Below are 17,711 nucleotides of genomic sequence, written 5' to 3' on the forward strand. Positions count from 1 at the left end.
TCGCAAAAGAGAAGTTAGGAGAGCGAATCGTGAAACAAGAATCAGAGATAAGAAGATAGAATATTCCGCGATCGGAAATTGCGCGGGACAGAAACGTGCGGCGAGAAGACGGCAATTCTAACAACGATAGATCGGCGGACGATACCTCTCGTAACTGAAGGGTATCGGCAGTGGAGAGACGAGGGTCGTGATAGACAAAGGTCTGAAGTGGCGCGGCAGAATTGCAGCGGCTGTCGCCTCCTGCAGGAACGCTTTCCTCCAGCTGGAACGTGGCGTACGGGTAGATATCTTCCGAATATTCTACAAGCATGTTTAATGGCGATTCGTTAATAGTGACTTCCGGGCCGCAATCGTTTGCCCCTCGCGCGATCTCGATTTCTCCGCAGAGAGAGAGAGAGAGGGAGAGAAAGAGGAAAGAGGGAAAGAGAGAGAAAAAGAGACCTATCCCCGCGTTTTGTCTTGTATCACTGTTGATTTTTTTTTTACGGAAAGAACGAGCTCGATTTCACCGACGAGCTGGTCTGTTTATCTCACCTGGTATTTTCTCGAGCGTGCCCATCTCGTGGATCGGCGAGCGTAGCGGCTTACGCACGGTAGCGTAATACTGCTCGCGCTGCTCCATGTTCTGCTTATTGTCTAGGGCGGCCGCGGTTTGCGCGTCATGCAGGCTCCCGATGTCGCCCATAAACGGACCTGCAATTAGTACTTTAAGATATAACTGACCTTAACTTTGAAATTAATCGAGCAATTAATTCTTTTCTAAATTGACAGTTTTTTTTGCAAAAGTCGCCATTATCCATCGATTCTATCTCAAATGTAGTTTAATTACTTTTACGCAGAAGAAAAAGAAGTGGCAAATCAAAACTTATGTACTCGTATATACGCAATAATTTATAATCTTCTTATAAGAATTTCAATTTTTCATTTCAGCTTTGTTTTCTTGGTTGAACTACATAAATGACTTCATCCAAGTTTTCTTCGTTTAATGCAATATAATTTTATTTCCAATATTACAGATTGTTGCGTATATATACGAGTATATAAGCCAAGCCTTGAGATTTGACACTTTTTTATATATAAATATATTTTTTCATATTTCGTATTTATTTGTGTATAATGTGTATACTATTTATTCGTTATATTGTTTGAAGATTCTTTTGCTATTTATGATCCTAGTTCTAGAGGACTGTATGCATATATGACGGACTAACGTTTGCGGAAGCAGTAGAAGACAGCTCCGGCTGCGGCGATGACCGCGAATGAACTTAGCACCAAAGGTACGATGAGCTTCAGATCCGAATACACAGAGGTGTGCTGGGGAATGTAATGATCGATCTCGATGGCGGACATGGTCGTGCTAATGTGTGGCTGCAACGTCGTTATCTTGTACTCGGCTACTGACGAGCCGGCATTGTTGTGGGCCCTTATGCGGATGTCGTAAGTGGTCCCCGGTTGTAGTTCACTGAGAGTATACGTCTTTTGCACCTGCACCATATGCAAATCGCGTATAGTCCATCACAGTTTTGTAATCGCATATTAAATATTAAACCGTGTTTGAGAGAAATTTATCAATATAGCAATGATAATATTATAATATATGATGTTTCGTTATCGAAATATCGAAACGCGAGAGAATTTATATGAATAAAGATTTTGATAATAATATATTTATGCAAATTGTCTCATTTCTCAAGCCATTTTTTTTTTAATTAGATTTTTTGGGCCAATTTAGAGATTATTTTTCCATAGCGAATACCGAAGCACGAATTAATAATTTTCGAATTACAAACGTTCAGAATTAAACGATTGTATTAAAATTATATTTCTCAGTTAAAATTTTAGGCAAAAATTTAGGCTTTTTAATTAGAATTCTTCCTAATTTAAAATTTAATATATTTCAAAGAGATGTGATACTATAAATTGGAAGCTACAACAAATATTGACTCACCTCGATATTTTCGCTAGGGCAAAATCGACTGACGAAAAATTGATGATAAACTAATGAAAAAACCATGTCTTTTATAATTTGTACAATGCTTTTATAAACAAAGACGAGTAACTTTTTTTGTTCATTGCACATACATCTAACGAAATAAAATACTCTTTACACTCCGAATACCTCTATATTATTCGAGATCAGGGTCCAGATGCCCTCGCCGCTCTTCCTGTACTCCAGCTCGAAGAAAGTTATGGGACACCCTCCGTCGTTCCACGTGCTGAGATGCAGAGTGATCCACGAAACGTTGACCGTGACGAACTTGTCGCCAGTTCCGGGCGAGTCGTCCGGCTTTGAGCCCTTCGTCGTCGCCTTGACGATCTCGCTGGGTCTGCCCATGCCGATGCGATTGTACGCCGTCAGGTACATCTGGTAGTCGTTGCCGCACCAGAGCCGCGACAGAACGAAGCTGCTCACTTTGTGCGACACCTTGAACTCCTCCCACTCGCCGGACTCGCGTTTGTAGTGCAAGATGTAGCCGCGAATCGGCGAACCGCCGTCGTCACCGTTCTTCCACTGCACGTTGATGGAATTGCTGCTGGTACTGGTCGCGTGTAATAACGGCGCCGCAGGTGGAACTGAAAAGGACCAATTTTGATTTATGGATCGCTCCCTGTGATACAGTTTGACTGTAAGTTACAAGCCTCTTGAGAAAAAGCTTATTTATATTTCACTAATACTAATATTAATATATTAACACTTCATTTTTCAAGTAAAATTTATTTTATATTATTTTTTCTTCACAGATAATTTAATTTAATTTCATTAATTTTATATAATACATTTTTCGACAGTCTACTTATGAAATTAAATACAAGATTAATTTCATAGAGATTAAATGGAAGTGAAGTTAAATGAAATTAAATACGAGATTAATTTCACAGAAGTTAAATTAATATAGAAATAAATAATATATTATATTACTTTAACGATAAATCTCGCGTGACTATTTTACAAAAATGAAAATTGCGCTACTCACCTTGCACGGTTAAACGATGAGTTATTTGATCGGAGCCGTGGCGATTCTCCACGAAGCAAGTATAATTTCCGCTATCCTCCCTATGAAGCTCACTGATCTGCAAGGATCCATCAGGACGGAGGGACACTCTCGCAGATGACTTGACTATCTGACCCCATTGCTTCCAGATAACCGAAGGCTCGGGCTTGCCCACGCTTTGACAGGGCAGCGTCACATCTTGCTTCCACGGTACGACAAGCGTGGTGCCGAACGAATATATGGCGGCGCGAACTGTAATAGAGTAAGCGAACCCTTATCGAGTACACGCGATTATCGCAGTCATCTAAGTTAGCTTTTACCAACAACCGTGCGGAGCAAACTCGGAGAGAAAGTGTTTCCTGACGGGAAAGATTTAAAGAGTTCGTGGGGAAGAGAGTTTGCGAAGAGTTCCGGGGAGAAAATAAAAAGCGCGCGGCTCATTAACAAACATAAGTACGGCGCTCGGTATCTCGTTACTGGTCGACTGTAGACAATTCATTTAGTCCGAGAAACGGATGTTTATACGATGGACGAGTGAACGGCGCACCGGAACGTAACTTTCGCAACTAGTCCAATTTGTGTGCCGAAAGGCAACTCCTGGAACTCCAAGTTTCTGGACTCCACGACTGGAGCAAAGTTGCATATTTTCGATGCACCAACTACTATTCGCTGTTACGAACTACTATCGCGCTCTCGTACAATCTTCCGGATATCGAAAGTACATCGAGTAGACAAGAACAACACATCGAGGTTCACGTATATAAATAAGATAAACAGAATATTCAGAACGTAGACACCGTTTTTAGTATTTTAAGATTAAGATTAAACTTCATTCGCGCGCGGACAACGATCGCGAAACCAATTTGAAATAAGAGAGAATCCCTTTACCTTCGCTGGAAGGTGAGAGCATGATGGACGGGGTTTGCGGGCCCTCGCCGACCGAGGTGACCGCCGCGATCGTGAACTCGTACTGGGTCCTCTTGTGCAGGTCCTCGGCGTGGTAGCTGGTCTGATACGGCTGCAGGGCTTTCCTGTGCCACTTGCCTTCCGGTCCCAATCCGCGAACGTGCACGTTGTAGGAGGTGATGTTGCCGTTGCTCTTCAGGGGCGGCAGCCAGGAGACGATGATGGACGTGGCCGAACTGACGACCGCCTTGACGGCGGCCGGCATCTCCGGCAGGTCCTCCTCGGTCACGCAGTAGAGGGGCGACGAGGAGGCCCCGTCGCCGGTTCTCGTGTACGCCAGGACTTGGATCGAGTAATTGGTGTACTTCTCCAGGCTGTGGAGCACCACCGTCAGCGCGGTGGTGATCTTCATCTCCGGCTTGACGGACTCCGTCAGCGCGTCCGTGTTCTCCCACATGACCTTGTAACCCTTCAGGATCCCGTTCAGGCTGGAGTCGGGCGGCGATTCCCAGGAGACTTGCAAGGACATCGACGAGAGCGCGGTGCAACGTACATCCTGAGGAGGACTGCTTGGAACTAGAATATTTCAATATTTCACTTCAAAGATCTGCCAAGTAGTCCGTCGTCCTTCGTATCGCAAATATCTTCTATCAAAATTATATGCGCGCATAGTTTTATCATTTAACATCTGTAATTTGTTTAAAAATGAGATTCGCTATATAAGATTGATAAATTATGAAATTAATAATTTATAATATTTTAAAATATTAAAATAATACTAATTGGAAATAACGTGACGTTAAAACGTTACGAATTTCTTAATAATAGTGATCTATTATATCCACATAAATGTTCATCCGTATGTTAATTTTAGTGAAAATTATGATATCGCTGGATTGAATATATATTTTTATGATTGCAATAATCTGAAAAATATGAACGGTGCGGCTCATAAAATTCGTATTGCATTTAAAACGTCGATATTCGTCGCATATTCGAGGATGACGTGACTATACGCGCGGAATATTTCAAGAACGGCTTCAGGTGGAAAGTTTTTTAAAGAGGCAGGCACGGTGCCGTCGTCGCGCGAGTCGCGGGGGGGGGGGGGGGGAAGGGATGTTTGCCCCTCGCGAAAAAATATCGGGAGTGCACTTGAAAGTTTCGTCGGGTCCGCCATCCGGCGCGCGGATAGGATTAAAGAAGTTATTTGCGGCTGCCGCGTCTGAATTTATTATTTATCCCCCGAGGAAGTCGTGCAGCCGCGGCCTGTGCACGCGGTCGGTATTCATGGCGGAATTCATGATAGGCTCGCGAGAAGGCGCGAATATTATTCTCTTCATGAATTTTTGAAGCTCCTCGGCGTCGAGTCGCGAAAATAGACGTCTAGACGAAGAGAGCCTCGCTCTCTCGCCCGCCTGCTCGCGAACGCGCACCGATCGATCGCGACACCAGATATGTTAATTCCAGGTCGCGTCCGACGTGCATATTTTCGTCGTTTGATTCGTGTCGCGGAACCCGACGATAAATGTGTCGTTTCGTCGAAATTCAACGAAATTAATCTCGCTGCGACGTCAATTTGAAACTGATTTGAAACTGACACTTATTTTATTATAACAATATTTTTAGCATCGCTTTATATTCGAAACAAGTAAGAGGTCATCGTTTCGTGACGTTTGCAATCAAAAACGTACTTCGTGGTATTCTCGTCGACTCGATCGACGTGGCTTTTTTTTCTCACATGCAGTCGCGCGCTTACCGTCCTCGAGTGTCGATGCCACAACTTCCTGCGTCATGGGACCGGGTCCGAGGGCGTTGAACGCTTGAACGACGACGCTGTAACGCGTGAACTTCTTCAGGTTCGTCAAGTGATGCTGGCGTCCGGGCATGGACGTTCTTGCCAAACCCAGGGCGACGCTCGCCGTCGAGATCCGTCTTTCCACGGTTTTATACGTGTACTGCTCCGCCCCCAACCTGAATTTCGAGAGAGAGCGTTCGTTACACCTGGCTCGGGTGATTAATTAGTTTGTCGAAAGGGTGTCAAGTGTCTCCTTTTAACCCCCAAACTTTGGGCAAACTTTCGGGGTGGCAAACTTGGTACTAGATTACTGGTGTGAAAAATGTAAAGATAATATGGATTTATGTACATGACACACTTGGCGGAAAGTAACAAGATAAACTTAAAATAGAATAGCAATAAAAAAGATCTAGGCGAAATATATAAGTTCAAGAATGTAAAAGAAATTAGAAACTTCATCTTTTAAATGATTATTCTAGTTAATTCTATTCTAAATATTTATTCTAAATATTCTAAATAATTATTCTAGAATACGCAGATTCTAAAATAAGAAATAAGAAATAAGTGAAGAAAACTGTGCAGATTGTATATATTTATGACAGACTGAAAAATAATAATGGGGCCAAATATAAACAGTAAAATTTAGAAATATGACAAACTACATTATCGAATTTACATCGATCCAGCTAACAATAATTGACTTACTAGAAAAATTGAAAAAATTGATATTGACGAATTTAACTAGTTTGTAGCAAAAACACAATAAAAACACACCCTCCTAGGATAATATAACAAAACGTAGCCGTAAAAAAAGCCTATAATTTTTCGAGGATTTGTCAGCGTTGCCCCAGGCGAATAAATAACTGACCCTGAGATAGCTCGTCGTTTATTAATGGCGCGTGAATTCTACGGTATCAGCTCTGTGGGCTGAAATACAGGAAGTTGGAGTTCTATGTGCGCGCGCGCGCGCGTATATGTGCAATGTGTACGAGTGAGGAAACAAACCCCTGTCTGTCGAGGTGCGTCGTTAAAACAACGTCAGTGTTTTCGATCGTTACCTGTGTTCCTTGTAGCCGACATGATAACCGAGTATCTCGCCGTTCCATAAATCATGATCGGGCGGATCCCAGGTGACGTTGAACTCGGTCGAGCTGATGGGGTCTACTTTGAGATTTCGCGGCGGACCGCCCGGTTTCTCCCCCTCAGTCGTCGTCTCTAAAATCTGAAAAGCCCCTGCTTTGAATTCTCTGGCGAGTCCGTTCACTTTCACCCCCTTTCATTACGTTTTCCTTTTTTCCCGCCCGCTTAATTGCCGCTGAACTTTTCAACTGTTCCACAATTTTCGTCCGTCGCGAATTTGAATTATAAAAAGAACGATCGTAGAATAAAGACGAATTAAATTTTCTTTTGTAAAACACCGACACAAACTTGGAGAACGCGTTCGGAAAGTACATAGAGCGCGGCATAAAAGCCGGATGTCAGCCGTCGTGTCGGTGTTTAAGGAAACATGTGAAACGCGGGTCGCGCCAGTTGCGGCGAATCTGCGGGAACAGAACGAATTCGGCTGGATGCGCCCCGATATTTCATCTCAAAGCATCCGCGGATGTTGCGCAGGCTGCATGCTTAAACGCGCGAGCGAATTCTTTCCCGCGGAAGAAAAAAAAAGAGGTGCGAGAGGAGTCGATATGCCCGAAAGGGCATTGCGGGGTGCGCAATTTGAATCCAGGCCAACGATGCATGCGGTCGCACATTCGTCGAGAGGCGACGGAGAGAGGAATTCGCTTAGGGGATGAGACGGCCCTTTTTTTTTACGCGCGCGGGAATATCGATCGGGCACGATTCCCCGTCACACATCGGTATCCCGATTGTTTTAATTATCGAGGGGAAAAGGGGGAGAATGACGACCGGTCGGTGAGGAAACGATTGTCCGACCGGAACGCAATTTGACTTGTAAATGTTCGGCCTGGCCCCGATACCTACGTCGCTCGCTTGACTCCGACCCAGTTCGTTGTCCGCGTACATCCGGAACTGGTAAGTGACCGCAGGACGCAAACCGCTCACGTGGCCGCGAGCACGTGTCCCCGGTACCGTCGTGTGGAACGTGTGGTCGTGCCATACTTCTGCAAAATTGAACGATCATCTTGCGGTGATTTCGTCCTCGGGTCAAACCATCAAGAATGTCGATTAAATGAAGCCGCTGCTGGTATAGTTACACCGATCCACGCGCGAGCTGACATTTATCAGCTCTGATTTTAATATTCTGGATTTTTAAGTTATTAAATTCCGGAAATTAATTTTCGTGTTATTTATAAGTCGCGATCGAGAATCTAGGATCAGGTCATGCAAAAAACTTTAATTGCATAAGATTTTATTAACCTATTTTTAGTTTTTCTAATAAATTTATCAATTTTAAGAACTCTTCCTTTTCATATTAATGTTTTCCTAAATATAATATTAAATACATAGTATAATATAGAATATTATAATATTAAATCGTAGATATATATATTAGATTTTTTTTCAGTTACGTTATAATTATTACGATTAAACTTACCTGATTCGGTTTTGTACTCGATTATATACTGGGTGATCGGACTGTTCCCGTCTTGACTGGTCGTCCAGCCCAGATTAATGTGACGACTGCCTTTCTCGATCACATGAAGATTTCGTGGGAAGTCTGGAGGCTCTATACATCAATATAATTTTGTGGCATCTCTCTTAAAGTTAATATTAAATATTTCAACGCTTAAATAATTCTCAGTCTTTTACTCTAAATATGCCTTTCAATTAATATACCCTATTTTTCACATTTTTCACATATCTTCTAGGAATTGATTCATTAATTTTTAATTATCTTCTTCGGTGTCATATTTACGGATTTATTACGGATAATGCACACTAAATTTTTCATCTGTGAACTATGTGCATCATCCACAGTCTCGACAAATATATATAGCATCTGAGAAAATATTATAATGCTTTTATAATGGCAGTGAAGATATTAATACACAATATTTAATGAAATAAAATCTCGATTGATGCAGATGCAATTTCAACATTTAACACGCGATTTTAAATAGCGTCGGTCCGAATCTCCGATTAGAACGTTTCACCAGGCGAAATTGGAGCTTCGGCAATTAGTCGGAAATTTTTGTCTAATTCCGGGGCACAGCGTCAGCGCGCGCGCATCGCGTCCAATGGAATAATTTTCAGTTATGGCACGATTGTCACATACCCGCGTTATGCATATTTCACGGGTTATCCGACGCAATACATCCACTCGAAGCGTATCTCATTTTGGAGAATATATACAGAGAGAGAGAGAGAGAGAGAGCGCGCGCGAGCCGCCCGCCGGCTCATCTGTCTCGCTACGTACTTGCGCGGACGTACATTAAATTAAATGGACGTGCGTTGTCGAGTACCTGTATACATTACGATAATTACATCCAGCGGAATAGTGTTATGCACAAACAACCGACGCGCCCCGAAGGCATCATCGCGATAACTCGCCTCGCAATAATTTCATGGACTCCATTGACTATCTCCTATCTCTGACGGAAAACAAACGATTATGAAACGCAAACGTTAATACGGCAGTATTATTATTATTTTTTTTTTTTCTCTTGCTATTGTCAACATTATTGAACGTCCCCGCGGGTATATCAATTAATTCTGTGTCTTTGTAGTCGATGTTAACGACTATCCAAAGAGCTTTCGAGAGTTGTCGAAATCTAGATACTAATTTCTCGGATTTCCTCGTACCTTGAATATAAAGATGAATCGTCATCTCGTCGCGGCCGTAAGCGTTGGACGCGATGCAAAAGTACCTGCCGCTGTCCTCGCGGCTGGTGCTGACGAAACCGAGAACGCTGACGGCGCCGTCGGTGGTGTTGTCCTCCTTCAGAGTATAACGATAGTCGGGAAGCTTAGGGTCCAATTGGGAGCCTGCTTTCTTCCAAACTATCTTCAAAGGATGGTCGCCCTTCGCCTCGCAGCGCAGCGAGGCATTCGAGCCCAGCCTCGCGGTCTGATTGCGATGCTTCTCCACAAAATGCGCGGGAACTGCATCAATCGGAATAGCACTCTATTTATAATTACACATTTGGATGTGGTTGGTAGTTAAAATTCACGATTATTTGAGAACGCTCTCGAATTCCAACGATCTAATAAATTCTGTTTATGAATGAAATTAAATTCTTTAATTTATTTTGAACGATCCATCAGGTTTTTAGAGTTTAAAGAGAGAATCCTATTTATTGTGTATGTCATAAATTTTGAGGTATTCTTGTTCTTGAAATATTTTTCGTATTGTACGGCATATAAAATTATATTTTGAACACGAATTGCAGATCATTTAAGGTGAGATTTACAACTAGTAGAAACAAATAGATATGATCAAACTAACATAAATAGCTAAAAAAGATTAATTGACTTTTAGTTAAATTATTTATTTAATTATAATAAAAATTATAATTTAGATAATAAATGTACATGTGTATTATAAAATATGTTTTCAACAAGTAAATAAAGATACGACAATATATATAGTATAAAATCAAATTAAGAAAACGTGTGTTAAACGGTCAGGATTGGATCTTAAATGCCAAATAATATTATTCGCATAAATTCATATTTTCAAGCTAATCGATTTAGTTACTACATAAATAACCATTTGTTGATGTAGTACGTGTTAAAAATAATATGACTTTTGAGAGCGTTGAATTAAAAACTAAAGATTGAGAATAAAGAACTTAAAAAATTGAATTTGACAAAATAATTTAACAAAATATCATTGATTTAAAAAACTAGGAGAGAACATTTTGTGAAATTCTGATGAAGTAATCGAGCAATGGGATTATTTCATCAAGAAATATTTTCTTAATGTCTTAATAGGATAAAGTGGATCAAATTGACTACACGGGTCAATCGTTACACTGTTGATAATACCTAAAGTTCCAGCGAAATCCAATTAGGGTTAATCATCAATTAGTAGAAGACTAATCCCTTCAAGAGAAATTATGAAAGAGAGATACTTTATCTCGCGAAGCTTTAGCGCTAAAATATTTTCTGTAACTGCAGATAGTAATGGGAAATTTAATGACGTGTTTATTGGAAAAAATTACATCCCGTGTTATTAAATTGTCTTTTGACGAGTACATTAGATAATAAAAAATAGATATTACGAAGAAATCGTCGAATAATTTTTATATTTCCACTATAACAAACGTTATGAGATGATATTTCACTCAATTTACCTCTTATGTTTCTATGGAACATTTCTTGATAGAGATCGTAACCCTAATGTTATTACAAAAATATAAATAAAACATACTTAAATACATAAGTGGCGTATATAATCTTGAAAAATAATTTTAATAAGAACTGTTTCCGAACTTTGCGGATGGCAAGAGGTGAGAAAAATCTGATAAACCTTTTACGTACCGTTAACGGTGAGATAAACGACTTTACTGAGCCCGGCTCCGATACCGTTCACAGCCTCGCACAGGTAGAAGCCCTCGTGATCTTCCTGGACCCGGCCGAACACCAGCGAACCGTTGGAGTGTATCCTCAGGTCCTGCATGTGCTCGTGGCTGGCTATGTCGTGATAATTGCCGGGTTTCTTGCCGCTGCCGCGCCGCCATGTGACCAACGGCGGCGGGAACCCGTCCGCGTGACAATGCAAACTCAATCGGGGCATTCCCTCCGACGCACGGGCGTCCTGCGGCTCCACCACCCACCGTGGCGGCACTGACCCACAATGCGCGATCATTAATCGATTGCCACGGATCCCGATATGCGACAGCTACTACAACGACGCGGCCCGGGAGACCCGATCACGTTCCGAAATTCGCAAGCGGATAATAAAAATCGTACCTTTTCACTTAGGGGGTTACGTACCTTCGACAGGCCTAAAACCAGGTCGAAATTAACGAATTTTTATTGTAAGTAAACTTGTGCTTTATTTAAAAAATGAAAATACATGTCTTGTAGAGTAATCTTTTGAGAATATCTCCCGAAAATTTCAATAGAAAATATCAAAAATTGAGGTCCTGGCAGCTATTTTCCCAAATGGTGCTTGTAAAAACGGCGTTTGCGGTACCAGAGATACCTCCGCCTTCTCTCATGTGAAACAAAAACAAAAATTGTTCGTTAAGGATGTATTACCTATACCTTCCCAGCCAAAAGTACAGTAATCTGAGAAATCCAATTATATCGGTTATATGCATACTTTAACGGCTTACTACTATTTAATATCATAACAAGGACATTAATGTTACTTATTTAAGTGATTTTAACCAGTTTTTATGATTATTAACAGCGTATTTGTAAATATTCTTAAGGATATATGTCCGTTCAGTCAAAATAAAGGGATCAAGCTGAAATTTACAGAGATTGTGCACTTATATGTTCTAAAAACCTGTGTTAAATTTCAGATCGATTGTCTGACTCGTTTAAAAGATATTAATTTTTTAAACTTAAATTAACTAAAAAACAAAATTAAAAAATTAATATCTTTTAAACGAGTCAGACAATCGATCTGAAATTTAACACAGGTTTTTAGGACATATAAGTGCACAATCTCTGTAAATTTTAGCTTGATCCCTTTATTTTGACTGAACGGACATACATCCTTAAGAATATTTACAAATACGCTGTTAATAATAATAAAAACTGGTTAAAATCACTTAAATCAGTAACATTAATGTCCTTGTTATGATATTAAATAGTAGTAAGCCGTTAAAGTATGCATACAACCGATATAATTGGATTTCTCAGATTACTGTACTTTTGGCTGGGAAGGTATAGGTAATACATCCTTAAACTAGATGAATAAAACTAGTCCTTGTAATAGCTGATTTTGAAATTTCGTAGGAAAAAATGCGATTTTTGACCTAAAAATCAGTCATTCTATTTATTTAAAAAACTAAGCCATAAATCGAAAAAATCCTACGTGAAGGACTACATTATTGTATTCAGAGTAACTGTAAACAATTTCATGCAAATCGGTTCACTAGTCTCCGAGATATTTCTGGTATTTTCAAAACACTGTTTCGGGAAAACAGTTGCTGGGACCTCAATTTTCAATATTTTTAATTGAAATTTTCGAAAGATTTTTTTAAAAGACTACTCTACATAACATGTATTTTTATTTTCTAATAAAACATAATTTTGCTAACAATAAAAATTCGTTAATTTCGACCCAGTTTTAAGGCTTGTCAAAGGTATTAAAGCCCTTAATTTCATTTAATTCCTTAAATCACGAAACAATTTTGATTTATTTTAAAATTATTAAAAGACTTAAATAATTCGATATGCTAATCAAATTTTTATCAAGGATAGACAAATTAGCGAAAAGTTGACGCGTAAATTTTGACCATTGATTGAGGAAGTCTCAAATTATTAACAATTTATAACTGTTTATCGTGCCACTATTAAATTTTTTATCTTGATGATGTCGCGTTTTATCGGGGACACTGAATTCGCGCGGAAACGCTCTCCCGGACCTCGTCACGCGTCTCTATCTAAGCTTATTGCGCTGAGAGGCAAGAGCGAAAAGTTCTCCCGGGGAGAGAGGATTGGCCTACTGTGCAACTTCCTACTTCAGCTGCCGCGAAAGTAAAGAGAAATAGGATTTGAAGGTGCGCGATGGAGAGGACTGGATTGGCCCTCTCGGGATTGCGGACAAACGGCGCGAAAGTTTCGCTGATAAAAATTACGAATTGTCCGCCAAATGTATTGGCAGGTTGCTTCCTCTTAATCCGCCTTTCTTGTCCATTTCTTCGCCTCTGTTTTTCGCGACAAAGAAACAGACGGAAGAGAGACGCAGAGGGGGAGAACAGGCTGGCGGGAGATAAAGGAAGAAAAGTGCGGAGGGAAAAACGGTGCCGAAAACGTGCGCGCGCGATGGAGAGGATTTTTTTCCATCGGCGAGACAAATGGTAAAATAATGTCGGCGATAAACACCGTGTGATGACCACAGAGAACAGAGCGATACACGGTGATAATACGGTAAATCGGTGCTGTGCGAATCTAATACCATACACGAATGTGTGCACGAACAATCGTTGCGTACAAATATGCACAAGGTGCGCAAAATGCGCGTCCCGCCCGAGCCGAACGTTTGTACACGCCGAATTACTCGCGCATTCATTTGTATAATGCGCCGCGCATTTATGCGCTCGCGAGCGTATTATCGTTCAATCGTGATTAATAATCGAAGGGCCGAGTGGACGAAGGATACGCGTATTGCCGCGAAAATCAACCTATACGTGGACAAAATTGTTATTTCCCACCGAGTGACCCCGCGGCAGTCTCCGCGTTGGACATTAAAATCAACAAAGTAGTAGCACGCGCAATAATGGAGACGTAAACTTATCGCTACAATTTGTTTTAGCGAGAAGAATAACAGTCTCCGCGGAGATGCTGTATTTTTTAAATTACGTTTGAAAGCTGGGGCGGGGGGGGGGGGAAACGCTTAGAGCTTTCTTCTTCTTAATTTAAATACTTTGACTGCGGACTGTGATTGCTTATTAATTCAAATCCGATAAATGCGATCCCTCGATACTCCGTTCCCCTCAATTCAGCAACGATTTCGCAATCGGGAATCGATTATTCCGGCGAACGTTCGGATCAAACGAGACCGATTCGTCTCGGTGCGAGGCGGGGTGGATAGGCGGCATACGAATTTTTCGGTGACGGTGAGAGCGGGGGAAAGAGAAAAGTGAGGCAAGAAAAAAAGAAACGGAACGAAAGGAGGAAACGAAACACGAGGTGCGAGCGTCACATCAGGAAGTCGGTGCCAGGGGATTAGTGGCGCTCGGGACCAAATAAGAGAGAAAAATAAACTAAAAAACGTGTCAGTGCAGATATGCGTGTGCTGGGTGAAGTGAACGTGAGTCGGTGCTCCAAATTGAACTACAAGATTGTTGCTGCTGCTGCTGCTGCTGCCGCTGCTGCTGCTACTGCTGCTGCTGCTGCTGCTGCTGCTGTTGCTGCCGCTGCTCGCCGTGGCTCAAGACGGAGTGGTGCTATATATGCGAAGCCGAGTTTCGTGAAGTGCCGTATTGGCCCTTGCATGCAGCACATATTTCATTCTGGGCTACTGCGTTCGTGTTGAATACCGACAAGCGCGCGGACCTCATATCAAGATTTCATTTCTTCGTTCTCCGTTTCTCGCGTATATATATCTCCTCACTTTTATCTCGTTTACGTCCCGGACGCACATGATTCAGCGGTCCCCGACGCAATGCCGATACATTTAAGAATTAGTGCTTTTAAAATAATAATGATTCTCTTAATTGACATATAAAAGTATTTAAAGAAGGTATATTGTTGTTCGTCGGCGCTGCTACGAAATCTCGATTGTCAGAATGTCGGGCACCGCTGCGTTGGGCACTCTCGCGAAATTAATGCGGAGAATATATGCGATCGCAGTACTTAATTATCGCGATAAGGGGCCAGAGAGTGAGAGGTGCAGGTTCAACGGTGCGTCCGTGTTGTTAGATATGTATCTAGATAGAAAATATATTACGGGGTGACCCGTGAGGTGAAATAACGCTATATTATGCTGTGCTCAAGTGCGTTGGTGCGACGGGTTTTGCTGGCTGTGCGGCGGCGGCGGCTGCTGCTGCTGCTGCTGTTTCGTCATTTCGCGCGTATCATCTCGTAAAAAGGACTCTAGAGCTGCGTTTATCCGAACGATGCCGTTGTTCGTTTATCCGAATGGTGAATTGTCCCGTGCGTCTCTCGTGAATATCCGGCTAGCGCGCGCGCGCGCGCGTGATACGCTTTGAAAAAATTCCGCACGCAACTATCTCGAATTTAATGAACGAATTTCGCATAGGATATCATCGAAAAATATTTTCTCTGATTTTTTTGCGGAAAAAAACGACGCACAACGCAAAATACCGAAATATTAGAACTGAAAAAAACATTATTGGGGATATACCTCGACTCGAAACATTTTCAAGCGCGATACGTGGGTTATATTCGCGAGAGTATTACCCAGAGTGTATTACCCAGGAGAGATCTGTCAGATATTGAAAGTGCCGGTCGAGTGGCTTTAAGCGGCAGAAAAGTCATACGGGAAAATAAATGGTAAGATATTTTAGGTAGACTAAAATTTGCATAAAGTTCTACATTTGTTATAATATAGAAAATTCAAATATTCATTAAATATACTAAACTAAATATCATGAAGTTATATCATAAAGTTTTACGTTATTATATAGTCTAGAAAATTTAAGTATTTATTAATAAAACTAAATAATAATTAATATATAATTATCAACGTAATTGAACTAAAACATCTTTGCTCTTGTTTCATCTATTATAATTTACTAATTATTCGAGCAACTTTCATTCAAATGATTTTTCCATTTAAAACCTTTCAAATTAGACGTTTCTCCCACGCATTTCCCTCTATCTAGGACAGTCGTGAGTACCAGTTAATTATACCATACAAAAACGATTAATTACATCGCGATTACAATCACGTCGCGAGCAAACGGTATTGGTGAAATGCAAGCTCCCGGGAGAGGACTCAATGTAACTTTCACTGTCAGCTCCACGTTGCTTATAATAACGTAACGTGCGATAGCTCCGCGTTTAACATATCCTAATTTGCCGTACGGATATTACTTCGTAAATTACGAATATATTACTTCGCGGGACGGGCTAAAGCTCGCGTGCGCGCACGTCAATTCCGAATAGGAGCTCGATATCCGCCGATGCCCTCGTCGCGATACCCGAATATCCGGTTCGTCTCTACGAAATCTGAGAGCAGCCCTAGCGCGTAACTCTTACTTCATGCTATTTTTCGACCGACGGCTGCGATGGCGGCTGCTGCTGCTGCTGCGGCGGCTGCGGCTGCGGCTGCGCTTACGTGACGACGATACGACAGCCGCGGGTGAATAGAATCGGAGGACTCGGCATTTAAATCTCGCGAACTTTGCTGGCTTTTGTCCCGTAAATTCCGTGGTGGCCAGAAAATTAATCTCACCTCCTATCGCGGCAATTTATCCGAATCGCGCGAATGCAAGCTGCATAGCCCGGCCGTTCAATCGGCAGTAGATAAAAACACTATATGGTCAGACATCGCTGATCATCGTGGAATAAAGTCTCAAGTATCTTTCTACGGTAAAAATACTATCGCTGAGCGTGAACAGCGCGTAACAAGAAACTTACAGAAATATATTATCGTATACTTTATTTAAAGTGTCTAAGATTTTATAGATTCGGTTACTTTCCTTTGCCCTCCAAATTCATTCACCCGTCGCTGCTGTATTGTCGCAAAGACAATGGTGTGCTGCCAGGTGCAAAACAGTGACGTGAGAGAGAAAGAGAGAAAGAGAAGAAAAGAAAAAACATAGACTCGGTGCAGTTTTTCCGCGCAGTGCAAGTCACTGTACTTTACCACGAACGATCAACTCGGCCGTCCAGAGGACCTCGGCCACCGAATTGCGCGCCAGGCAAGTATAGTTGCCGGTGTGCGCGGCGGTGACGCGCTCGATAACTATGGCGCTGGAATGGGCGTCAATGTTGGTTACGCGCAGCCCAGGTGGTGTATGCGAGTGCTGTCGGAGATCGTTAATGGTTGCGGCGGCGGCGGCGGCGGCAACGGGCCCGTAGGCGGCGGCCGCCGTGCCGGAGGCGGATATCTGCTCGCCGTCCTTCGACCAGATGATCGTGAACGGCGGATCGCCCTTCTCGACCATGCAGGTCACCTGGGCCCGCAGACCCTCCGACAGGTCCTTCTTAAAGCTAAAGGGAGCTATCGTGGGCGGAACTGCACAAAAAAAGAGAGAGAAACAGGTGATTGTGAGTGTGTACGATTAACGAGTTTATCCGGACGGTCTCCCGTTGCTGCTGCTACTCCTGTAGCTTCCTGTCTTCATCCTGGACGTCGTCACCTACATTCCTGGGAAGACTTAGCTTAATTCGATTCAAGATCGCGAGAAACAGCTCTCGCAAAACGACTCAACCGTACGGGCTGATTCGATATGTGCCGCGTCGCC

General features: G+C 42.0%; 1 protein-coding gene and 1 long non-coding RNA gene across 4 annotated transcripts in view; one reads left to right on the top strand and one right to left on the bottom strand.

Moving 5' to 3' along the window:
- LOC139774849 (cell adhesion molecule Dscam2) overlaps positions 1-17,711 on the bottom strand; it is a 166,484-nt gene that overhangs the window by 6,149 nt on the left and 142,624 nt on the right. For 2 of the 3 annotated variants that reach the window (XM_071710345.1, XM_071710343.1), the window contains exons 11-23: positions 17,111-17,482; positions 11,137-11,442; positions 9,457-9,756; positions 8,249-8,380; positions 7,675-7,814; positions 6,753-6,916; positions 5,656-5,870; positions 3,882-4,475; positions 2,976-3,245; positions 2,120-2,574; positions 1,212-1,485; positions 535-693; positions 146-300 (exon numbers count right to left, since the gene is read on the bottom strand). In XM_071710345.1, coding sequence (XP_071566446.1) covers positions 146-300; positions 535-693; positions 1,212-1,485; positions 2,120-2,574; positions 2,976-3,245; positions 3,882-4,475; positions 5,656-5,870; positions 6,753-6,916; positions 7,675-7,814; positions 8,249-8,380; positions 9,457-9,756; positions 11,137-11,442; positions 17,111-17,482 — 3,536 coding nt within the window. The remainder of the gene's footprint in view (positions 1-145; positions 301-534; positions 694-1,211; positions 1,486-2,119; positions 2,575-2,975; positions 3,246-3,881; positions 4,476-5,655; positions 5,871-6,752; positions 6,917-7,674; positions 7,815-8,248; positions 8,381-9,456; positions 9,757-11,136; positions 11,443-17,110; positions 17,483-17,711) is intronic. The other variant, XM_071710344.1, reaches the window with a different exon arrangement.
- On the top strand, positions 160-1,667 carry LOC139774850 (uncharacterized). Its single transcript, XR_011718687.1, has 2 exons — positions 160-280; positions 1,177-1,667. It is a non-coding gene; the product is annotated as an uncharacterized lncRNA (long non-coding RNA).

The sequence above is a fragment of the Temnothorax nylanderi genome, unplaced genomic scaffold (genome assembly GCF_030848795.1).
Source record: "Temnothorax nylanderi isolate EJ_2023f unplaced genomic scaffold, tnyl_v1.0 TNYL_tig0088_pilon, whole genome shotgun sequence".
In the NCBI taxonomy this organism is placed as follows: domain Eukaryota; kingdom Metazoa; phylum Arthropoda; class Insecta; order Hymenoptera; family Formicidae; genus Temnothorax; species Temnothorax nylanderi.